Genomic DNA, 26,567 nt, shown 5'->3' on the forward strand with positions numbered 1-26,567 from the left:
TTTTCGGACAACCTTATATATTAGTTTCTCAAACTGTGCCCGCTAATGTCTTAATTTCGTAATAAAGTAAAGCTTGTTAAAAGCGGCTGGTGAAAGTTTACTGTAAATTGCGTAATTTTCGCAAAAATTGCTAACTTAGATAAATTCGCGTACTCGTGTATATGTTTCACATTTCACGTATCCGTTTTAAAACGTCGTTGCAACGAACGTCAGTGTCTCCTTTGTTACCAAAAAAGAATCTTCTAATGGAAATCCACGACAAAGGGGTCGGTGTAGGTCACGTGGAAGACTGGCGAGCACGTACGAGCTTTAACGTCGCCAGAAAACTGTACCGAGGATCGTTAACGAGGAGCGGTCGCTTATCCGCGCTCCTAATGTGCCTTTGTCCACTGGCACGCGACTTTTCCGGCGAATTCCGCGGCATTGCCAGGATTCCTCCTCGTTCTGTACGATATACGAGGAAAAATTATAATAACAGCCTGAAAAATTTCAAGCTTCTGTTGTATGCAAATTATTTTTGAATTGTACGCGGAATTATCCACCAGTTGGTAAAATATTTTGACCAGAAGTTTATTAAATATGCGCGAATACTTTTACCGCGATCCTCGAGTAGAATATCTCCGAGTAATGCAATTAAGACGAGGGCTATTGAAATTACCTAAATATAGTCCACTTTATTAGGAGCGGATGACACAAAACGTGAACAGTTTTCAGTAGAAGAGAATAGAGATTAAGAGTTTTTCATGTTTACATTTAATTTAATTTCGAAACAAAGAGGCGGTCTCTCTTTTGAAGCTCTCGAGAACCTTCAACCCGAAGAAGAGAATTATTACCGGCACGTTATGGTCGTATCTCACCCCCATTGGCGTTGCAATTGCTTTATTTAATTCCATAATAATAAATTCCATAGTAAGTAAAATAGAAAGTGATACAACAAATGATTAAAACATATATTTCAACCCAGAAGGAATAATTATTATATACGAATATACGTATGTATATATATGTCGGGTTCACATTACGATCAGAGTTAGGGGCGTGTAATGAATATTCTCTGCAATTAGCCATCGTTGTTATGCAATCGAGGTAACGTTGATTAGCACAAGTGTGATTATTACAGAATCGACAAGTAACCGCGGTGATTAGACACTAATGACAATGGTCTTAGGTTCGATAACGAATCCGTGGTCAACGGAATAGCAAGTATACTCTCTTCCAAAGTCTAAGTCGGACTCGTAGCTAAAAACGTGAAGTGTCCACTGATCGTAAAGACGTTGTTTTACTCGCTGACGAGATCGCACGAGAATATTCTCCGTCACGGTGACGCTGCAGAGGAAAGCTATGATGGGGTGTGTCTCAGGGCACGAGATCATCGGATTCGTCGAGAACAACCCTCGTTCGAAAAGTGAGGGAAATGGACGTTGCTGTTAATTGGTTAATTTCCATATTTGTGGTTAGAGAAAGATGCTAGCCGCCCTTGAGAAAAAGTTGCTAGCGGGAAGCGTCGTTCGCGAGAAAAGCAGATTTCCCGTATCTTCCCGTAGTAGGTGATAGATTTAGAGACTGTTAGGATAAAGACTGTTCGTCCGTTTGAAGGACCTTAGTTAACTAGATCCTAAATCCTGGACATGTACTGTGGAGATCCATCGACATCTGGCAATCATCTTGCCCGAAGAATAGGGTCTGTGTGTGACGCGCCACGGGGCAGAAATCATTGGAATTTTTACTGTCGAGTGTCGCTACAACTATTCTTTTTAAGGAGAGCTATATTACTCTATACCTCTATTAGGTAAAAGGGTTCATCCCGTGACCGCGGCTACGTTCGGCGACTAGTTGTCGCCTCGAGCCCAAGTTCATCATGGCAAATCTCGGACAATTATAATCGGGTTAACTTATAAAGATTAAAGTATCGGGGATTTTCCAAAGAATTCCAAAGGGAAGACCCGGTGTCCTTTCATCTCCGACATATATATAATCTTGAAAATAGTCGTAGAAAGTAGTACGCATTAGTTAGCAGTAATTTAATTAACGATGAAGTTATAGAGCAATTTTATTTAGAATTTTATTTGAAAGTTGATCGGAGAATGTATGAAGAAGAATAGAGAGGAGAAAACAAATGACTGACACAAAGCATAGGAAACGAAAGAGGAATTGTTTTTGAAACGATCGAGAAACATAGTGTGAACGAAACAGGTTCGATTCTGCCCGGTGACTAAAGGATATTCTCCGCTGGTCTAAAAGCGGATTTTAGCGAGCTTCGCTTTCCAGTTCACAGAAACGATTCTGGCTGCCCCATTTTCAGACGAGCTGTGTTCTACCATTCTCCTTTTACGCGTCTCTTTGTTATAATTAACGGAACGCACGCCTTTCGAAGACGAAAGTTTCGCCCGACCGTGAAATATTGCTCTTTCTCTTCTTAAAAATAATCCAAACCCAATCTTATTCGATTGTTTATAGACGATAGTTTCGAAATGAATAAACGTACAAAGCTCTGATGATTGAGAAATAGCAAAAGAATAGAATACTCGGGAATATTTTCAAAAATTAATAACACAAATTGAAATATGGATCGGTGAGAATATCGACGAATGGGATATTGAACGAAAATGCTTTAGAATTCTTAAATAAAATCGGTATATAAATCTAAGGGAAAGAAACGATAGGAGATGAAAATATTTGTAAAAATTGGATGGAATATCGATCGGCGGAAATATTAACGGGAGGATAATCGGAATTCCGTCGACGTATCAGCAGAATGTTTTTTACTGGCGAGCTGATTGCAGCTAATAAATATAAATCGTTTAATTTCCGAATAGAAATCGCAGGAAACTTTAGCGGTGGCCATAAATCGGCGATCGTAAATGATCGCGCGTAAACACGGATATAAAATGGATCGTGATTTCTTATTTTCGCAGACGGATCTTCGGGTGAAGCAATGAGCGTGAGACGCGTTATTGCTAATAAATCATTTTATTATTCTTGCCAAATAACGTCCGCTACGTTTATCGCGCTTTACAACATAAAATACGACAGATACGCAAGACAATTCCATAAATTTCACCAATCGCCAGATCTAACATTTATTTCGAAATTTCTATTTACAATCAATGGTATAACAAATTGTATTATTTTCACTCGTCGATCACTGCGTTTACTCCATTTTATCGTTTATGTAAAAGAAGGTAACATTTTTCAACTTCTCCCATAAACGTACTTCTTTGTTTAAAAATTTCAAACATTCCCTTCATTTTGAACGAAAGAAAATCTTTCCCTACGTTCCCTAAAAAAAAAAAAAAAAAAAAACAAAAGACAAGAATACCAATTACAATCGTAACTTTCGTTGCTAAATCTAATCAAACACAATAGGCGCAAATTTAGCGTAAAAATAAACAATAATACAGCGTAAATGAACAAGATTAAATATAATAACGAAACATTTGCTTACTTAAGAAAGCCATTACTCCCTTTGAAATCGCAACGTGCCAAACCTTTCCACCGTAACAAGTTTTCCAACTTCTACTAATCACATTTACAACGACTATTATTATTCTTAATTATCCCTTCCACCGGTCAATTACATTTAATTCGCCGAATCGTTTATCAAAGGATTCCAGCGAACCACGTTTCCTGCTCACAATTTACAGTTCAGTAGAAGTCCTTAAAAGCACCGTGAACAGAGAAAATAACGCGTCCATTCCTGGAGACCGCCGGAAACGCGGCGAACACTCGAAAGACGTCGCGGAGTTCCTTTAATGCCCGAAGTTATTCCCGGTCCCACCGTAAAGGATAGTTTCCTTTCCTCTTCCCTATTTTGCTTCTCCTGGCTCGATTCCTTCCGGGAACGAGAAAGGGGAAAAGGCTTTCGGCCCGGCGAAACGTGTATTTACGATTCCCAGTACGGGAACGAACGTCCGGCTATCGATACCGTTTCCACTTCTCCTTCCTTCCCAAGTGAAACAATCCTCGATACGTTGAAACGATAGTGCGAGCAGAAAATGAAATTTTATAAACATCGCGATGCAACGGCGGTTGGTCGCGCTCGTACGATGCTCCTGTGCGCTCTTTGGTCCTTGGAATTGCCTAATAGATGCATCGATATGGTAAACTCCATATTTCCGACGATTCTTTTTCATTATTCTTCTTCTTTCTTTTTGTGTTTTTCTATGTTTTCTCCGCTTCTCGCGCGTGTTGCATTTTATTTTAGTTTGTTGATTTTTGGTAAATTAGTTGAGTGGATTTACGTAGAGACTGGTAATACGGAGGATTGTAAAGATTTAGAGGTTTTAGGTATTCCGTGAGGGGAATAGAAAGTATTCGATATCTTGTTCTGTTTTTTCTTTTTTTGTCAATTATTAATAGATAATCGCAACGCGAGTATCGCACAATTCGAAAGATAAAAGAACCAGCAGACTGTGTTTTCATAACAAATATGTGAAGTTTCTCACAAATGAAAGATTACATTTTACATGGAGGAAGTATAATTGTAAATTCCAGATTGATCGAACATTTTCATCAAACGTTTTCATGACATTGCGCGACATTCATTTCATGACATTTTCATTTTATTTTTTAACACGTTGTATAATCCGTATACAACATGTATCGTGCATGTAATATTTTCCTACGTTTTAAAGATGGATCCCTTTACCGACAAAAAGTATCGCTATTTTCTGTTTTACAAATAAATCAGAAAGTTTATAAATATCGTGCATCTACAATTTAGTAGAATAACAAAATATATCCGCACAAAAAAGAAGCTTGGACTGTACGTGCGCGTCGAGAGGAAATAAAAATAATCGCTCGCAAAGAGCGGAAACGACTTTTTTCACCTTCAATACGATTTCCATTATTCCCATCAAGAATAGACTGTTTGGTCGATTTGTTTCGACGATCGAACGCCGTAAAAATTCCATTATTACAGCCCCCTGGAAATTCATTACAATCGGAACGCATGCGGCCACGCGTATCGTTCAGCGCAACGAAAATCGCGGCGATAATGGAATTTTTATGATCCCAACTCGCGAGCCTTGGCGAAGCTTTGGGATAACTGCGCGATATTCAATGCGATGGCTATCCACCGAGAACCTTGAATTATTCTGGGAAATCGTCATGTGCGGAAACTTTCGAGAGAATTATTCAAAAGTTTCGAATGTGATCGTGGAAAAAGCCGCGAATTTCAAAATGTACAGCATATACGTGTATGTCTCGTGTATGTGTTGTATGTCTCGTTGATATAAAAGGGATTATTGAAACAAAGATTTAATGACTTTTCCTGCGTTTTATGCTATGTCTCTTGGAGCACGGTAACTCTTTCGTTTGGTTTGCACGATAGGACCATTTATAACGGCCATTCTCTAACTACTTTCAACAGTAAAATATTACTTCGTTTATTACTTTCAGACTAGAAGTAGAGGAGTAAAACCGAATTAAGAAACTTTCAATCAGAGAAAATGGAAGAGATTTCAATACTTTCATGGAACCTAGAATTATATCCATAGAACGACTGGGTAGATTAAACTAAAAATAGAAAATAGGACATGTTACATTCTCTGTTACTTCCACAAATAATGAAATAAAGTCTGAATTAAAAAACTTTCGATCAGGCAAAATTAAAAATATTCTAATACTTTCAGGCTGTCGTCAGGTATACTACGCTGAAAATAGAAAATGCTACTTCTTAAATATAACTAGAAATATTACTTGCAGGTCGAAAGTGGTAGAATAAGACATAAATTATGCAACTTTTAATTAGAGAAGAGCGAAGATATTTCAATACTTTCAATACTATTTCGAACTGTATTCTTACGATTGGAATTAGCCAGTATAATGCTGCCCTGTTAAGCCAAAAATCATTACTGCCAGATAGCACTGGTTTATCTATACGTATTTTAAATAAGAAAGCTGTATCTGCACTGAAACTTGAAGATACAACAGTTTATGTACGCGAAATCGATGTCTGGTTGTTGAATAGTAAAAGTCCTTTTTCTCAAAAATCACCTTTTGACTGGATACGTCTTTCTGTATTAAGACGGCAGACTATACGCTGAAGGTAGAAAGAAGAATTCTTAAGGGAGGATTCTCATGTGACAATGATAAAAGCGAGTGATTTTTGTGAATTGTGTCTTTCGTAGAGACGCTAATTATCAGCTATTTGAGACATTGGACCCTTTTGGGGTGTAAATGTAGTCTTGAAGCACAAAAGTAATCTTTTCTTATTTCAATTCTTCTTATCGTTTACTAACTGGCACGCACGCTGACTAGTCTATTAAACAATTTCGGACAAAGCTTATTCGCTTCGTTAAAAATGTCCCCAGAGATCGAACCTGAAATTCCTATTTAATTACTCACTCACATTTTCTTAAACGATAGAAGCTCAATTTATCCGACGAAAGAAGTAAATTTTTCTTCTAAACGCTGCAACATTTCAATTTTTCATATTTCTCTTTCAAAAATAAGTTCAATCACAGTGTGAACCATCTGGCCTTAAGAAAAATTCCTCACTTTTGCGTTCTCACGACAGTGACAGATTCTACGCTACTCGCCAACGATGGATGCATCGTCGAAGATGATCAAAAGACTCGTATAATATACCTAAAGCAACCAAGAAGAGTAACTGTAATAGAAAAATAGAATTTACATTTCAAGGCTATTTACATCGCAAAAACATCTAGTCCCGCATAGCCGGTAGTTATTGTAAAAAAATATTCATGGAAATCGCCTGATTTTATTGCCAGTACACGAGAATCGCTCATAAAACGACTAAAAATATTCCAGTTCAGGCCAGAAATAGTGGAGTGGAAACCTAATTAAATTAAGAAACTGTCGATCAGGGAAAATTAATGAGATTTCGATACCTTCCCTGTGACCTAGAATTATATTCTCGAAAGCGGCCCGGTTAATACACTGAAAAGTACAACGTAATGAAGAAAAATTCCGACGAAACGTCGTTTCGACAGCGGCTGGCAACGGAGTACGGTTCCGCTGGTCGTTTCTGGAAAGTGGAACGACGTGGTAGCAAGGACAAATGGCGGAAAGAGTATCTTCAGTCGATAAGCAGCCAGGTAATGCGATGATGGACGAGCATCAGGGATCCGTGGTGCGCATTTTGTCACCGTTTCTCGAGCCTTTCCACGACGAGAGGGCTTCGTCTCGTCTTTATTGCCGAGTAAGCTTCGCTCGTGCCCGAGGTGAGCCCTCGTTTCTTCGTCATTCTTCGCCCCCCCCCCCCTCCCCCCTTCCTCTCTCTTTCTCTCTCTCTTCGACTCTCGTTCCTCTTCATCGCGGCTGAATTGGCAGCTCGTCGAAACAAACGGCATGTAAAATTGCACTCGGCAGTGCCGAGCTCGCGGTCACTGGACTCTTTATCGATTTAAAAAGCCTCTTCTTGCCTCGTGGAAACCTTGTCACGTTTTCGGGACAAGAGGAAAATCAATCCTGTTCTTCTACTGTTCGCCCGAGGCGTGAATAATTGGAAATGGACTGGATGTCAGGGTTATTCAATGGTCTTCTTAGTTTCTTGCATTTACGTGACGAGATGAAGTGGTAGCTTTTTTATCTCGGTTGATTCTTTGATATTTTGCACTGTCAACTGGGTAGCTTTTATTTCAATGGATAGAGCACAGGGTATTTATTCACATTTGTATCTTTGTGAGTATAAGTAAAGAGAATGGAAGAAATATTAATTGTTTTATCCCCGGGGAAAAAACGAAGGTGTTAGAATTTCTAATTTCCTATGAAATTTTTGGACTATTATCTTCTCTGTTTGTAAACAATTGTGTTATTATAAAGCGTATCCACTGAAACTTTTATTCCACACATTTTAACATAAATTGGAAACTTTTATTCTCGTAGAGGAAGAAAAATTCCAGATAACAAGAACATTTATTTTGCTTTGAAAAAGTTAAAGCCGAGTGTTCTTACTGATCTTAGGACGAACATTATCCAATGAAAGTAATTTGGAAGATACGATATATTACTCTTTGCTTTTTCCTCTCTTCAGTTGTTCTCTTCTTCTTAGTAAAATAAAACAGTTATATATCTATAAAAATCAGAAGTTGCCTTTTCTTCTGTACTTATCCTGCTTCCAACTGCTTAAATAACGCTAATTTAAAACTAATTCTAACTCTCATATTTTTACCTTAAAATATCTGTTAAAAAGCTATACGATCCTCTAGGACTTTTGTTAACGCAATGCAAAGTGACAATTGTAACTAAACTTTTACGACACGGCAAATAAATTTTATTTATAAATGTTAACAGTTTCGTTCGATCTCTGCTTTCAACACGTTCAATGCGGCACACAAAATCGAAGGGAGTCCCTGGTGGCGGAAATCGATTTTTCTATACCGTGTATCCATTTATCCAGGCGTCATCCGCAAGGAAAATAGGAAATCCCGATGACGCGTACGTTCACGTCTTCCGCATTGAACGTGTTAGGTTCGAACACTGAAACGAAGAACGTTCGAACAGAGTAAAATATTTTCACTTCTATAAACGGAATATACAAATGACGAAGATCGATAGATATTTAACGACATATAAACGTTCGAACGACTAGTATAATCTGAATTATAAGATATATATTTCCTCTATTTGCACGAGACAAAGATAGAATCCAATATTCATCTCTACATAAAAAAAAAAGAAAAGAAAGAAAATCGTTTTCAACGGATGAATCGAATTCCTTTGATTTCTTTGGGTCGCATCAAGAGGAATATCGTGACGTGCTGAAAAATTACAGGAGACACTTGTACGAGCGCGGTTGAGGACGACATTACAAGCGTCGTAAATTTCGTGGCACCGCGGAAGATTAATTTCTACCTGTCCCGTGGCCGCCGCGGAAAAATTTAACTCGTCCTAGACGTCGTAAACAGAAATTTCTTTGAAAGTGCAACGCGTTGGAACATTCCTCTCTTGTTAAAAGTAACGAAGAAACAGTTTTTGAAGTGTTTAAAGTAGGTGATTAGGATCTTCTATTCGTTTTCTTGTCAAAATCTCGATCAGAATTTACAGTTTGGTAGGAAAGTAAAAATTAAATCTCCCTCGATAGTGTTTGATTACGCGTCGACCTATTCTACTCTGTGGTCGACGTAGCGTTAATTATAAGACTGTTCTACTTGAGAACGCCTATTATCTCGTTAAAAAATATGCGATATATCGTATTCGCTGTCGTTTCATATTTTTTTTATGTTCTATTATCTTGACGAGTCTACGATACTGAATTATTTAAAAAATAGCATTATTAAATTTTAACGTATGGAAACATTTGTTAGATTCGTTTGTAACTCGCAGGAGCGAGAACGATCCTAATTAGCCTTTTCGCGGCATAACGAAACGAAGACGTACACCAAACGAACAACAGAGAAAATAATTATTTACTCGACAAAATTTCTCCCACTTCCCATCAAACGTACAATATCTTGCCGGTCTCTCACAAGCGATTAATTTTAACACTCTCGTTGCTCATTCTACATAATGATATGTAAAATACAGGATTCATAATGCGCCGTATCTGACTTGTCCGAGTTTACTTTACTCTCGTGCTACACTGACACAGGATTAAAATTAATATTTGATTCCATAATGGGACCAATTTCATCGATAACAAATACTGATCCCCAGATATCGAATTAAAAAATCAGTATCCCTTCCTCTTCATCGGCTAACAAAATACACACACACACATATATATGTGTATTATATATATATAATCTTTTATTTTGCAACCAAAGGAACTTCTGATCAATGAATAACGCAATTCGATGAACGAATTGAAATAAGAGGAAAAAACAGAGAAACAGCTGGGTGGAATTTATCGACGAACACCGAATTACCTGTATATAGGGGTGCAGGATTAACAGCGGGCTCATTTCGAGCGGAAACCGCGTGTTTGCGCGCGGAAACGTATCGACGAGCCACCGTGCGAATTAGTCTAGCCGATTGGATTCCTTGCTGCCCTTTGCCGTCTCTTTGTGCACGCGTCTCGGCCAATGACACTCGCACGAATTAGGCTTTGCATCGTCGTGTATGCGTGTCCCTAACCGGACGCCGAAATGAATGCCGCTACATGCAATTCCGACTGCAATAGACTGCGGTCTCCAAGCGTATTTTGCGGCCATGGCTGCCACGCGCTCGCGGGACCTAGTTAATGCACTGTCGCCCGGTACACAGTGCGCTGTTGGATTCGGTTTCGGTTGTTATTCGTTAATCGATCCCTACGAACGACCGATAAATCGCCACTGTATGCTTTATTTCGGTGTTCGTATTGTTATGTTTCTCGTTTCGCTGAAACGGCTGGCAAAAGTTGCGAGGAAGTTGAAGCGATGTCAATCGATCGTTGCGAATGAACGAAAAATTACGCTTGTACTAAAATTTTAAAAAATTTGGAACTAAATAGTTTCTGTTGCGTTTCATCTGGTTCATTGTTTCGTTGAAATTACGAGGAAATTGTGAGAAAGTTCAAATCGTTTTCATCGAGCGATACGAACGATGAATAAATTGCGATCCTCGCTAAGCTTCGCCTGAGATTTGTTGTATCATTGGTTTTCAAGAGCAACAGAGATAGCGACGGTGGATGATGACGGTGGATAGGTTTGCGTTAGTAGCGTCTGATCATCGATGGGTTTCTTCTACTTAAGAACGTTCTCACTCAAGTAGATATCAATGGATCGTGTGCGATAATATTATTTTAACGAATCAGTTAGACAACGATCGTCAGTACGCGAATATATGTTCTTCTAATAAGACACTTTTGCACCGATATTTTACAAATGAAAGATTTTACGTAATAAATTGAATGACAGGAGCGCTGTCTTCGTAGATGGAATTTTCTAATCGCAATTATCAAAACAATCGAATATTCCTGGAAATCGAGGATATCTACGAAACAGTAATTTCTTGTACGCAGCGATTGTTGCGACCGCAGAATGGAATATTCCGGGCGATGAACAAGAAACAAATTGAACCAGACTTTTAATTTCCCCGGAAATAATGGCCTCCGTCTCTGCTACCCGCCAGTTTTACGAAAAATCGAAAATTCATGCTACGATGAACGACCAAATTTGTTCTCCGGTAAACTCTACCTATCCACCATAATATCCTCGCTGAAAAAAAAAGATTACAGAAAGGAAAGAAAAGATATATAAAAGAAGAAACGAGGAAAATGATACTTTTTATACGTAATACAAACTGAAAATGAAAACACATGCGCTTCTTGAGAATTAAGAAAGTATTGAAAGAGTGAAACGATCAGATTCTTCAAATATTTTTAGGATCACTCACCATGAATTAGAAACGTCACTTCGAAATCCATTCACCGTGTGATAACGATTGCCACATTGAAATCGGGTTAACAACGTTTAAACTTTACACGAGCTTGCCATTATCCACTTGAATTCAGCCTGCACGAGCTACCTTCCTCCTTTCGCTGTAATTATTACAAGAACAAAGTAGCGTTTTGTACTTTCTACTGAAACGACGCTTCACCTTTCTTTTCCTCGGAATTAGCAGAAGAATAGGCGACGATTCTACGAGGAAACTCTCGAATCTTACCGCCGTGAAACGTAAAGTATTCCAAGAAAGAAAGAAAGAGAGAAAGAAAAGAGATCGTCGCTGAAAAGAACGCTGAAATGTTTGAAAGTATCGCGATGATCCCAGAGATTTTGTTATTCGCTGATCCTTTCCAGATACGATACCATGCGTTTAAACGCAGGCAACGTTTGCTTGTAAATTAAAATATAAACGTAGCATGGTAAGTTGTTCTGTGTAAATTTTCTATGAAAAGAATATTGTCTGCGCGTTGAAAAATTATGAATATAAAGCGGCAAATATATTTTCATTAACGTTTTGATTAGAAATTGTTATAAAAATAGTCGTATCTTTTCTAAACATAGGAAATTTGTCAACGATAGAAAAAAGCAAAAATTGAATCGAGAACGATTGTATCACGGCCAATAGATGTAACGAATATCTTTATTCGTTAATACTGCAATTACGCTAAAACAAGTTTCGATTGTTTTCCACTTTTCCCCTGATATTGTTTCATCGAAATTGCACCATGGAAATAGATTATTTTCCGATTTTTAGATATTTCCGTGTTTGACCATTTTCGCGACTATGTGTTTCGTTGGTAGCGTACCGCGTTTAGAAACTATCAACGAAACAAAACGGAACGAAAAATACAATAAAATAAAATCACCTCGTACAGGTATCGCAAAAAGAACGTGGAACGATTGTTGCGTTCGATACGCATTAAAACGTGAATCGTGATTGAAAGTTACGCGTGCAGGTACTCGACGTCGAACACTCGAGCCCTATTATTTTGCCAAGTTACGAGCCAGGGATAATTCCGCGTTTTAATATGCATCGAACCGGTATAAAATTTCAATGGCCCGGCCAATAATAGAGCTACGCGGACATTTTACTTCCATTTGTATTCCACTTGGTCGACTTAAACACGCTGGGCTGTAAGGCTTCCCTATTCCCCTTCGTGCCGCGGTTAACATTTACGTCGAACTGTTCTGCTGTTACTGCACGATCATAAAAATAAAAAGAAGAGGAGGAAAAAGAAAAGAAAACACTCGTATGTTAAACGGCAGTGAAAGTTTCTGCTTCCATTTTGTCGACCATTTAATTGCCTAACAATGAATCGCGCTGCCGCGGAAAATGCTTTCGTCGTTTAAATAAGTTTGCAGGAAACGAACGCTACGATTAAAACGATGTGATTGCAAGCTGTTTATATAATATACGATCTTCTGTTAATGATTCGTGGCAGTTTATTAATTGGTTAAAACGTTCGAGAGTAATTTGGTGCACTTAAATATAATCTATGGAAACTCGATCGGAGCGCAGGATATACGTGAGAATTCGAGTTACGTTACCAAACAGAGTCAGTAGAAAATGAAGTAAAATTATGACCATGTGGTGAGAGTAATTTCAGGCGCAACAATTATATTGTAACACAGGGCTTACTAAAAGCGGAAATAAAATTACGAACGTGCAATTAAGAGAATGCTTTTGAACGCAAGGAACTAAGTTATCGAATAAATTCTTTGCAAGCTGAATTAAAATTATTAACTGGCAGTAAGGGGAATAACATTAAGTACAAGAATTATGTTGCTAAACGGTATGCCCAAAAGCTGAACCAAATGACCAACGCGTAATGAGAATAATAACTTTGAACGCAAGAATTACCTTATCAAATAAAGTCTTCGCCAGATGTGGATGAAAATTAGATGCATGCAATAAAAAATAATAATTTCCAGCGTACCTCAAGCTGCATCATATTATAGAAAATTATACGAATATCAATCTCGACGCCTAACACGTACACGTTATATTACATTTTCTTGAACGAAGCATACTCGGCAGACCACTTTGATTACCAGCAAACTCGTAAAACCATGATATCACTTTTTACCGAGCAGCAGCTTCGCTTCCCACGATCCACCTATATCTTACACAAAGCTGTCATCCTGTCTTTTATCTTTTTTTCTCTTCGCTTCTTTTCGCTTTAGAATATGCCTTCGGCGACGATCACACTTTGAGAGCCACGGAGAACGACAGGGAAACGGGACAGACAATTAGATGCATCCTAAATGCGGACTCTCGATGTCCATTAACCGAACTTTACAGTTTTCTGTGGGTATTTTTTCTACTGGAGAAGAAAAATCTGCGAGAATCGCCCACAGAGACGTATTATGCCAATGGACGAATTCTTTCTGCGGGAATTTTAATTATTCGCTGAATTCGGTTCGTTAAACTAATTTGCGTGGAATTGCTTTTCAGCTAATTTTTTTCTGTCCCTCTCAGATCCCATCGGTTTCTCTTCGTTCTTCTCACAATGATTTCCATCGTGCAGGATTTCTTAATTGACGCATGATTAAAGGGTTTACGTTTGGTTTAATTTTCACTGAATAATTTCCGCGTGTGAAAGTATCGTTCGCGAAGGATAGTTAATCGAAGATCAGAAATTTCACTCATTTAGCTATAGAATTTTTGTGAAGGAATTTTTCTACCACTTCGTAGATAACATTTCGTTCTTTCAGCTTGATTCGTTTCTTATAAATCTCAAATTATTAAAATACACTCTATACACGATACTTTTCAAAAAGAAACGTCTCAGATAATTCTTTACTTTGTTAATTCGAAATCTTCTTTCTCCCTGGTCAAAATTTTCTACCACGCGATAGATATTTCCTATATAATGAACACACCCTATGCTTCTTATCGCCAAAACTACCCAACACAAATAATCCAATCCTGCCAGATCCAACCACACCTCATTTCTCGTCTCACATCGTAAACAAGCAGCCTTATAAAGACATTAGCAAGCAAGTTCCTCCGAAACTTTATCATCAAACCGATATGTTCGGGAAAAGAGAGCGAACAGACAGAGGAACCATCGGTAAACGTCGTATTTCGTCGCGAAGACGGCTCGACGTCGTTTGTTATCCAGTTGGGCCGATTGAAAGGCAAAGTTTCCGCGGCCCGGTCGACTGCCAGAAATATAGCGACGTAGGAACGCGATGGGACAGAATCATGGAAGTGGTGTAGGAAGGGGCCGAAAGAGGAACGGCCAGAGGATTACATTTCGCATTCATGGAATTCCATGGTGCTCGCGTAAATCAAAAGTTCCGTGTAAGGGTACAGGAACGTGTTCGAAAATGCGTGTTCGACCGAACAAACCGTCGTTCGATCGTAATGCGCTCTGGCGTCGCGACGTCGTGAGAAACAAAAATCGGCTGTGTACAGAAAACGATGAGAAGTACAGCAACGTAGTAGCGTTCGTCCGAAATCGACCATAATTCTTTCGCTTATGTTCAAATGATCTGACTTAGACGATGCCCGGTGTCTCGATTTCGATGATCCTTCAACTATCTCTGAGTTTGGCACAACTCGAACCTAATAACGAAGGCGGTAAATATTGGGTTGGCAACTAAGTGATCGCTGATTATGTCAATACCACCTAATGACAAAATCGGCAATCACTTAGTTGCCAACCCAATACTATCCCTGTGAATCTAACAAAAGCTTGGCTAACAAAATATAATACGTAGAATCTCGATTATCCGAACTTTTGTTATCCGAATTCTCATTATGCGAACGTTCCATTATTCGAACACGTCTCGCGCGTGAAAGGCTCAATCTCCTAGAAAACTTTCTATCGATGAACAACGATACTACTGGCGAGATAATGCAAGCAATTATGTTTAAAAGTTTGCTGTTATATGCTTGGGTGGACGTCAAATGTATGGCGCTAAGAAGAGCATGGAAAATCTAGGGAACTACGTTGGAGACAGCATGCAGGAAAAAATGGAAGATAATATTACAGTAGATGCGGAAGAAACTTCTTCCGCGTTGAATATAATACCACGATTAGGTGATTGTGATAACGACGTGATAGAACGGTTTCAATCTGATGAATCTTCTTCAATTGACCATAATACCATCGTTGTATCATGGCTCGATTAATGAATTGAAACATGAATATAATGGCGATGATGATATTCCTCAAGGTTCTGAAGTATTTGAGACTTTAAAAATAGAGTTAAGATGGTAGGAGATAGGAAAGGAAGATAACTTTACATAGCATAAATCTTGAATCGAATTATACTTCGTTTCATTATTTGCATTGCTATTATTAACATTTATGTTCCGTTTTAAATACGTACACGAAGATTGAACATCGGGAAAGTAAGTACTGTATTAGCATTGAAATTCCTTTATCTGCAAACCCTTTTGTCTGCCATTTAGTTCAGCTAACTGAAGCTCTACTATATATTAAAACTTTTGGAAAATTAAATTCTAATAATAATACATAGATAAATGGAAAATAGAAATCGAAGTTTTCGTTTGTCATGTAGCAAAAAAATAACGAGCAGACAAAATGTTGCTGGGAAGATTCCAAATGCAGAAACTGCAGTAATTTGTTAATTGTCATCGCCTCATAAAAATTTATATTATTTCTCCCTCCTCCATTTATTTCACATCGGCATAATGTAATTTTGTCGCACGTTTTATACAATATCGGAACTTCCTACATTTTCCAGGAAAACTTTAGCACTTCTAATCGGCTTGGTGCTGTGTATTCCATTCGATGGAAATCTTATTGCCAGGGATAGTAAGCAAAAAGGCATTACGTCTTCCTCGTTTGTTCTCATCAGATGTATTCTCTTTCGTTGTCGAGAGGCGGTTACACGGTATTCATAGCACCGAATCGATACTTGTTCAATGAAATTTAAGCGAGCATTACTACACAATAGAGAAAGCGAGCTTCGACTTTGGAGAATAAATATTCTAGCTGTTGACAGGTTTTTAAGCGAAACGCACTTTGTAAGGGGGTGCAAAACGCGCTACAAACGTTGTAGGCGAGCTGTATACGAGTTCTGTTTGGTTCGAGGAAACTCCTTCGGGTATACAGTATGGTAAACGGGCCTTCGTGTAGTTACGGAAGTGGCAGCGAATGAAATTCGGGAATTTGAATACAAATTGAGGCGAGGACACGGGGAATGGAATGGGATTCAGGGTGTGTTGATAAACTCTCTTTTCCCCCTTTTCCAGTTTTTTTTCTTTTTTTTTTTTTTTTTTTTTTTTTGTTTCGAGGGTGAGAAATGATGGATCGGTTTTAGCGTAAACGATATTGCGAATTTGATGAAGTGAGAGAAGTTCGTGTTAGCTAACTTTTGAGTTTTTGCTGCTGAATATTATTACGACAGAAGCTACATTTAGCTTTAGCAGAGAAAAAGAAATCTATGATAAACAGAACGAAGGATTTTGTAATGGAAGTTTACTAAGGAAAGCGTAAAGAACGTTAAGCTGATTCCCGAAGAAATTGCTGCAGATAATTTTTTGTCGTTACGCCTGATTTGAACAAAAATTGTAGCTTCTCTTTTAAAACTAGCGAAATAAATTCTCGTACCTTCGCGACAAACGTTCGAAGTTAAACAACCTTCGCCTCAAATACGAAAATTTCGTAGAAAGAGAAAGAAAGAGAAAGAGAGAGAAGAGTTCGAAAGACCGCCGGGCTTGGACCAAAAGTTTTTTTCCCCAGTGATAGCACCTGATCGAAGTTTCGTGCTTCTCACGGGCCGGATCGATATGGAAGCCTTGGATTAAAGACGGATTGGCACGTTCATTATCAACGAAACTTCCACTTTTCTTTTTCCCTGCTCCCTGTCGATCGAAGAATTTAGGAAGATACGAATTTAACAGCTGAATTGGAAATCTTATATCCTTTCAGTTATAATTATCCACGAAAGTCTTTGAATACTTTATGTAAAGGCCATTTCATGAGTGTCATTTGTGCAACTATTTTTATTGGAATAAAATTATTTTTATATTGCTATACAGTATATATATATATGTGTAGTAACTATGTAAATTAGTAGATGTGCAGAGCTATGAAATTTTATAACACTTTTTGATGTACGAAGACTATCACAGATCACTGTGTAACAGTGTGTAACAGAATGTAAATAAAATAATTTCGTATGTTTATTTCAATTAGATTTATAAAAGGAATGGTAAACAAATGTCGAGCTGTTTGCTTCAAAATGGGAAGAAAGTATCGGAGGAAACATTTTCTACGAAAAAATTCGATCTCGGGGGGAGAAAATTCCATTTCCATGGAAGTGAAACATATTGTATCAGGAAACATTTATTTTAATCTTCTTTGGTAAATAGTCGACTAAAAGAATTCCACGGCACTTTGGATTACGTTCTTCCATCCCTTCTTTTTCTTTTTTTTTTTTTTCCTTCCAACATTTCTAACGAAAAATTGCCTTTGAATTCGATAACTTCGAATTCAATTATTTCTTGTCACCTGGCCTCTATTTAAAAGAATTTTTCTTTTTTTGACAGCACGAAATTTTGAAACATAATTACGAAAAGTATTTAAATACGTCGCTAAATTCGACCATAATCACGAAATTTTTTTTATTTAATTGTTTTAATTATCGTACCGTATTTATATTATTATATCACATACCATAATATTATGTATGAAACATAATACTCTTACGTTAATATACATTAATGAGAAACGATGAAGGCAAAATACTAATTAAACGATAGCAAACTTCCTAAGCCACCCTAATGGATTTTAACTTTTTAATGCGGCGCATCCACCATAAAGCAGAAGGATAAACATTTCGTCGAACGGCGAAATTAAAAGCGAAGAATTAAACGCTTCTATGATTCGCCGCGGCTCCGGCCAGCGTTTATGGGGCTTATCAAGCTTTTAAAACCTTATCGGCACGTTTTAGTCGAGCAATTTCGTCAGGGATAAACTTTGGGAAACGCGAAGGCACGTAACAGTGGCGCGTAAATTCACTTGGCTAAGGCTCGTAACGTGGCTGGTCTCTCTCGTTTCTCGCGTTCTATCGTCAGCCTCAAACGAGACCTCAAAACTGGCGAAAGGCACTCGAAACGTCCTCGTGAAAACCCATGGTACGCGTCGGCGTGGCGGCGATGGTGGCCGCGATAAGAACTCGTTGAAACTGTGGTCGGACAGACGAAAATCCATCCGGCATAATGTGAAAAGACGAGTGCTTTTTCTCTCGGTCCCCGGATCTTCTCGAAAGAGCATTTTCCCCCAAGAAGCTAAAAGAGACTTCTTGTTTTAGTCTACCGCAGCCTGGTTTCTCGCAATTTTATCTTCTGCTCCTTTCTCGTTCGACGTCTCTTAAAAGCGAGGTTTAGCAAGGGTGCAGAGGTTAATCCGTGACGTGAATCTGTTTGAAGTTAGGGTAGGCTAATTACGGTTTGATCGTGGCTATTTGGGATGCGTTTATAGCTTGCGAATATTAAATGTGATAGACAGGAAATTATCAGAGTTGTTGGAATATTGAAGCTACATGCTTAGTATTTTGTTCTGTGCGGTATATTTTCGCTGATTTTATTCCATATGGAAGTTGTTTAGGTTGTTCGAAAAGTTTCTTTCGTTTTATGAGGAAATAATAGAGGCACAACCTTTTTTTGTTTTATATTATTTTGTCGAATTACATACGATCCATTTTGTTCTGTTGAGATAAACACCGCGACATTTCACAGACTTAGTCTCACGTTTGTATGAAGCTGCGCATTGTTGTAAAAAACACGTTTGCGAAAGAAAGACACTTTCCGGACAACCCGATACATACGTTGTGATAGGAATTTACCAAATTTATTAAGTAACACGGTAAACTATTAGGAAATTAGTTTGGACATAATATGAAAGATGCGATGTTAAATGTAAAACTCGACCTCAATGCGATAAATATAGAAAATATTGGAATGCTGTATGTTACGCATATATGTTACACGTGTGTATCAACAGTGCTGGAAAAGTTACAGGGAAAGAAAAGGAATATTTGCTGGCGAATTGTTGTTCGAAATTTAAACATTTCAGATGTAAGTTTGCAAGCGTCCGCAGAGAAAAGTATAGAGAAAAGGAGGGCGACTAGTAGTTTACATAAATATGAACATTCTAGCTAGTACGCAACGAAATTCGATTCGAATTTCTCTGTTCTCGAAAACCATCTCCAGGGAAAATTGTGTTCTCCGTGCAAAGAAGGGTCACGAGCGTATTTCTTCTACCGTAAAATTATTGCAAAGCACAGTGCTTGAAAAATTCAGCGAGAATATTTCGAGTAATTTCTCTCTCAGCATAAAAGCAGCAATTTTTTTTTTCTTTTTTTCATTTTATTTTAATATCTTAATCTTCCTCCCTGAGGAAAGAAAGATGTTTATAGAACGGATAAAGAACCATCCGTTTCCCATCAAAACAAGCCAGGGATTAAATCGTCGATTAACAATCTGTAACGATGCTCGATTAATTACGACCAGCGGTTTCGTTTCATCGAGCGAACGAAATTGCACGAATGCAATCGAACGCAAGCGCGAATTAATTCGTTCCCGGAAGCAGGTATCGAGATTACGTGGCCAGTCGACTCTGACGTTATCGAACCGATCGAATAATTGATAAGTAACAATTTTAGTCTCGTGGTTTCGACAAAAACTTTCCATTTAACAGACTGAAGAGATGCTAGTACACGTTATTTACAGCCGACATTGTGGGTTCAGAAGTTATCGAGTAAGTAGAGGATCGATGTATTTGCTTTGGATAGAGTTGATTTTGAACGTTTCTGTTGTTAACAATCAGACTGCGAACGTTTGTGCAATTTCTTATTTTTATCGACACAACGAAAGAAATGGAACTTGAGCAGAAATTTTGTTAATCCAGCGAACATCATATCTCATATATTTCCGCATATCACGCGTATTATGCGCTTTCTTACACCATCATATCTTCCCATAAATGCATTAAACAGTCTGTTAGTCAAACAAATTTCCTATCACCAAGGAACAATCCATCGGTATTAATTAATCAATTTGTCAATTGTTTCTACTCTCTTATATTAAAGAAAGTTTCTTCACCAAATATTTGGACATAAAAATGGGAAATTCTTGAACATTTATTTATACAAACCTTTTTTTTTTTTTTTAATAAAACACGCAGAGACAACTGGAGTCGAACATTTGCTCCTGAAATATTAATATCGAATCTTCCTGATATCAAAGCTTCGTTGTCTTTAGACGAGAAATGTGTCCTCGATCGTTGCAAGTCACCTAGCTCGAGTCAGAAGGCGAATTCTCGTGGACGACGAGAAGAGGTGGCCGAGAAGCCGCAGGCCCCCGTCTTGATAAAGGAGTTAAACCGGCTTAATTACCGCGTTACTCGGTTTAAACTAATTACGCGTTTGCCGACAACCACAAATTCTCGAGGCGCAACCTAGCGGGTCGGCATTGTGGCCGAATCCGCAGAGCGACCCTTCTTTATTATGCCGCCATAACCGCTCGTAATTCTACGCGGTACCATTTATACCGTGCTCTTCGTAGCTACAACTGTTGATTCGAGCTTGCTAATCGAGAAACCGGCTCGAGAATTTCAGCTGACGCAACCTGAAGAAGCGTAATTTCTTCCTTTTATTTTCGTTTCGAGGATTGAAGATGGAGGATGAAGCGGAGGAATGATTAAGCGCCTAGAGGATTCTCTGTAGAACGGAAAAGAGATTGTAATTTATGGTTGAAATTTTTGTGGCTCGATCGAATGGGTGTAATTAAGAAGTTTTTGCAATATCGCATGTACATTTTCATTAGCTCCCGCTATTGCAGGAAAATCGTTGTAATCGAGGACAAGCGTTACAAGTTTATGGTTGAAAAGTAGGAAGATCATTGCCCTTTTTGACTGGTTAATTGCGAAGAAAATTAATGTGATGCCTAAGAGAATGAAACGAGTGAAAAGTGGAATGGGTTTTTGTAAATGTCGCGCGTATATCTTCGCGATCTTTTAATCTTCTGATTAAAGAGTTCAGGAACATTGTTGTAATTAGAGCGATTGTTATAAGTTTATGATTGAAAAGAAGGATGATCATTGTCTTTTTTTATTGTTTAATTACAAAGAAAATTGATGCGAAGCGTGAGAGAGTGAAACGAGTGTAGCGATAGAATCAGTGTTTCCACGAATCAGTTATACACCTGAACAAACTTATTGCAATATATTTATCGCAATTTGTATCGTTCCATTAGAAAGATTCAACGTGATCTGATTGTAGACGACGAATTGTTTAAATCCACGATAATCACATGATAATTTCGATAATCTAGTTAAGAAGACTAACTAAATCAGTTGTTCATTGATCAGTCGATCCAATCTCAAAAACCATTCCATCAATAGAATTTCAAAATTCCGGAAAACGGAAACATCATCAACGCGCTCATAAATCACTTAATTCACACGATGCCTATCGTCTAACGAATAAATTCCAAACACGAGGATGCTTTCATTATCGAAACACAGGAAGAATACACTGATATTCACAGGTTACACGATTCGCAGCAATATTTATCTGGCTCTCCGCCATGCGCCATCGCGTTTCCCAGCGGTTTCCGGTGCCGGGAACATTTTTCACTGTCCCGTTAAGGGAATTCTAAGCAAAGAAAATTTAATGGCATAATATATGCAGGAAGTAATATTATAAAATTATAATTAACATAGCCGCTCGTGCGAGCACGCTAAACGCATTATAATAGTATTTCAGTTTACGAGACATCCCTGTTCACGAGACGTGCAACATTGTTGGTGCGCGCAGACTGGCGCCCAACCCTTACAGCCTGGTAATTTCGTGTTACGACGATGCAGTGCTTAACGATTATGAAGCGCTCTCTCTCTCTCTCTCTCTCTCTCTCGTCTAGCGTTACGGAAATTCCGGAATTTTTTCCGTCCTACGCGAGGGAGGGAATGGCGAGCGAATTTTGACAAAGAACTCAACCATCCCTGCTCTCAGTACTTTATCGACGTTATTATGTTACATAATTACGATACACAACACAGGCTGAAAAGCGAAATTTAGTTTTTAATACAGTTCCTTTATTACGGTGAGGAACGCTCCTCGCTATATGCAAAATCCATTTAATTACCCTTTGTTCTAGTAAAAGAAAAAAGAAACAGATACGAAAAGGAATAATAGAGTAATTTACTTTTTTAATCAAGCTATGCTACGCTAATGAAAAGCCTCGTCTTAATCGCCTTTTATCGTATTACGTTAAAAGCCAGCTATTTCGACTTGTTTTGGAAACATTGTAGATTTGTTTGGAAGAAAATTCCTTTATTTAACGAATACCGGAGCATGATCACTTTCTCTTGGTTATTATCCTTGTATGGTATAATCGACACAGTTTGAGCGAATGAAAGAACAGATCCAAAAGTTAAAGTCATTGTTCAACTACTTGCTAGAGATTCGTAATTAACTATTCGTAATTAAATCTAAAGAATTGTTACCCGACGAGTTCTCTCTTTGGTAAATTGGAAATTTGATAGTGGACACCGCTGATTATAAACTGATAATCGAATCCATTGCACGAAAGTAACACATCTTCTATCTTATAACCGACAAACGCTAATACTTTAGTCGAGACATGGAAAAATGCATAAAGAGACAACACAGATTTTGTAATATCAAAGCTACGATGTTGCTATTATTATCAGAAATGAAATACTAACAACGAGTCCGCTAATTGCTGTCGTATGAACGACGACAAATGCAAGGCAGGAAAATACCGCGTTTGCAAGTCCACTACCAAGCGAAAGTTTATCAAAACGAGGGAAGATTGTTAAAAGAGGGGAAACAGAAAGATCTAAAAATGTGAGAATCTGCTCGTAGGGAGCGTAGGTTCGCGGTATTTTAATATCGTCCACTTTGTGCGGTGGAAACAAAGTTATGGAAATGGAGAATGGAGGGAAAATAGAAGGGAAATGCACTCGAGCAATTAAAGCGTTGCGCGGAGAACAGTTTCATTTAACGACGCGCGCGCGCGTGCTTCCCCCCTTTTGTTCCAGATGTCAAGAATGTCCTGTGGTGAAGCCGACGTTCCTTTGCGGAAGCGATAATCGCACGTACAGTTCGCCATGCCGACTGGAATACCACAATTGCATCCACCACACGTCAGTTCGCATCGCCTGCAAAGGATTCTGCCCCTGCAAAGGTGAGGATCGCGTGTATCTCGTCGCGGAAACGTTTTCTAAACGCTGGAAATCGGTGTCAGTGGGTTCGAGCTCGCGTGAACATCGTTCTTACGTATCAAACTGTTTATGGAACAGGCCTTGTTGCAAGTTAAAAGGTAAAACAGATGATACGGATAGAACAGATGTTGCTATTTGGTCAATGAATTTGAATAGAAGAAAAATTTGGAATAATAGAATATTAGAGAAATTGAAGATCGAGTACTGTTTCGTTTAGTTCTGCTATTATTTTGGTAAAATTCCATCAACTTTGAAAACGAATCTAATCTATCGATACGAAGGATTCGTATACGAGATTCTTAGTAAAAATTCATTTGCATATGAAAAGATCAATTTTAGGATTCAATATATTGGCAATCGATTTTATATTTTTGAAACTTTCCCTTTTTTAGTTTGATTTCGAGTCGAAGTACGTTATTTATGTCTTTACCTATGTCTTTTGTATTTTGTATATTGTTACAAACGAATCGGTGGATTATTATACATTGTTCTTTAAAGACTCGTGTTAACTACGACAGATACAAATGCTTCTTTTTATCCTTCAAGCGACATGAAAATCAAAAAATTAATAGAGATGTAGCTTTTATATCCTAAAATATGTATGTGGATAAACGAATAACAAATGATCTGATTGTCATAAAGTTTAATATTGAAAGAAGTTACTCTAAAAATAGGGATCATTTATGGGATCGGAATAGAAATCAACCCCTTGACGTCAAATGACATTTGAGCGTGGCGTATCACATGTGCGTTTCCCATGCGAGAATATAATTTAATTATTAGCACGACGTCATTTAGTATGAAATTCTATCTATTTCAGAAAGAACGTTTTAATTTTGAAATAACGTAAATTTCCTTTTACCACAATCTGCGTAAAAACCCGCACGAAAATAGATGGTACTCTGTAGTTAAATATTATTATGTAGTATTATATAATAAATTTAATCATTTCTACATAAATTCTATTTGAATTTAATCACACGCCAAACACGCCAACGAAACTTAACGTAAAACGATATTACAGTTATTTCAGGGTTCAAAAAAAAAACTCGCGTGTCGTGATTTGCATAGCGCACCCTTTTAAAGCGTCCAGAATAAAAACTACATATATCTAACTTGATATAAAATTTTGGAGGAGATGTAGAAGTTTATACAGTAGTTTCCGCCGAGATAAAGTACCAAGAGTTGAAAATTAGATTTCCGTGAAAGTCTAAAGTAGAAGAATTTTACAGTTCTTTCAGCCTTGAAGAAACTCGCGTGGGGCAATTTATCCGCGACATCCTCTCTTCGCGTGCAGCCAAGTATTCGGGTCAACTTCGTGTAGAATCTGCTTAAAATACTCGAGATACCGAAAAACTTTGATATTTCTCTCCTTGCATTAACCGATTACGTTGCATTCGATCGCATTCTTCGGCTCATTTTCTCTCTGCGTTCATTTTCGATCGGATCATGCTTTTCGCAAACGTAAGACGCAAAATATTAAAAGAAAATATTCGCGTTTATTCGAGACGTTAACAAAGCCTCTAAAACTTGAAGCGTCTTAGGACTAATACGTTAAAAATCTTCTTTCCGATCGAGACGTACAAAATTCATGGATTGCAATAAAGTTAGGAATTGAATTAGCATAACAAAACGCAGCTTTCGCGATGTTACGTAAAAAGGATACACGAAAGATAGGGAAAGGCGAATATAGGCCATGCAAACTCGATTTATTATCCAGAAAGCCGGTTTGATTTATCGCAGACAGCTTTTGAGAGGCGAATTAATGGTTCCAGGATACTCCTTTGTGGCGTATCGAAAATTCAGAATCGATATCGATAGCGGTATCAAACCGGAGAACGTCCCCGATCAATTTCCCAAAACGAATTTTCACGCGTTTATAAATGGAAACATTTTTTCTTATCTCTTTTTAGAACAACCTTTTTTATTTCTTTTTTTATTTCTTCTTCTTTTTTTTTTTGTAATGAATGAATTGCAATGTTCTTTTTGCTTATTATATATTTTGAAAATAGGACGCATATAGGGGTGGAGGAGACGTTTAATTACCTTAACGAACCGTTCGTAATCTCGAATTCGCGCGAACGTTTTCTGATTTTACATGTGGAATTAATTCGTTAGTTTATTCATAGGCAACCGCGCATAGTCGGTTTAGCAGTGAAGCTCGTATTTGCGTCTCTCCGCCTGCTTCCACGGACAAACACATCTACTATGAATATTCATAATTGCCTGTTAGAACAATAATGTCACTGTTAAAGCGTACGAGGCCGCGTGTTCTCGAAATGAGGGACGAACGAGTCCGAGTCTAAGGAAATGTATTACGCTTTGGAATTCAGAAACATTTCCATCATTTTCTTTTCTTTCTCGATATACAAAGATGAACTCGACGCATCGCTTAATTAATGAGATGGAACATCGTAAATGAAATGACAAGCGTATATCGTACAATGTTTTTCTGCGGTATTTCCTACGATATTTCCTGTTAAGGTTGTCCATTAAAGTTTCATACGTTGAATTTTCAATTATGTTATTCTAGAAATCGAGATCCATAAAGTCCATCAACATCAATCTAGTTTACATAAGTAAGAGTACAGTTTGAAGATAATGGAAGGGATCCATATATTTCTCTGAAACAATAGATTATCGTGGTATTGTTTGAGAAAATCCGAATTGATGGTTCGGTTATATTCGAGGAACGGAAGTTAAAATATCTATCAACGTCAATCTAACTGCGTAAGTGGCAATACACGTATGTATGTTCAAGACATCGATCGAATGAAATTATTGGAAAACATCCACATCCACGAACGTTTCGAGATATCTTCAGAGATTAACTCGCTGTTGTTGAATGTTACTTTAAATACTTTTCATTTCACCTACGTTTTTATGTTTAATTATAGACACGGGTGGAAAACAGCATTGGCAGTTAAACGCGATGCGAACGAACACAGGTCGGCTAATAAAGCTACGGCGGACGAGGCATAAAATATTCGGAAACGGCCGTGTAAAC

At 38.0% G+C, this 26,567-nt stretch overlaps 2 protein-coding genes across 2 annotated transcripts in view; both read left to right on the forward strand.

Moving 5' to 3' along the window:
- Cow (Proteoglycan Cow) overlaps positions 1–26,567 on the forward strand; it is a 227,279-nt gene that overhangs the window by 172,970 nt on the left and 27,742 nt on the right. The window contains exon 5 of the mRNA XM_072009235.1: positions 23,378–23,523. Within this exon, the coding sequence (XP_071865336.1) occupies positions 23,378–23,523 (146 nt within the window). The remainder of the gene's footprint in view (positions 1–23,377; positions 23,524–26,567) is intronic.
- LOC139990206 (uncharacterized) overlaps positions 1–26,567 on the forward strand; it is a 145,639-nt gene that overhangs the window by 76,656 nt on the left and 42,416 nt on the right. The window lies entirely within an intron of this gene.

This window comes from Bombus fervidus, chromosome 8, assembly GCF_041682495.2.
Source record: "Bombus fervidus isolate BK054 chromosome 8, iyBomFerv1, whole genome shotgun sequence".
NCBI lineage: Eukaryota > Metazoa > Arthropoda > Insecta > Hymenoptera > Apidae > Bombus > Bombus fervidus.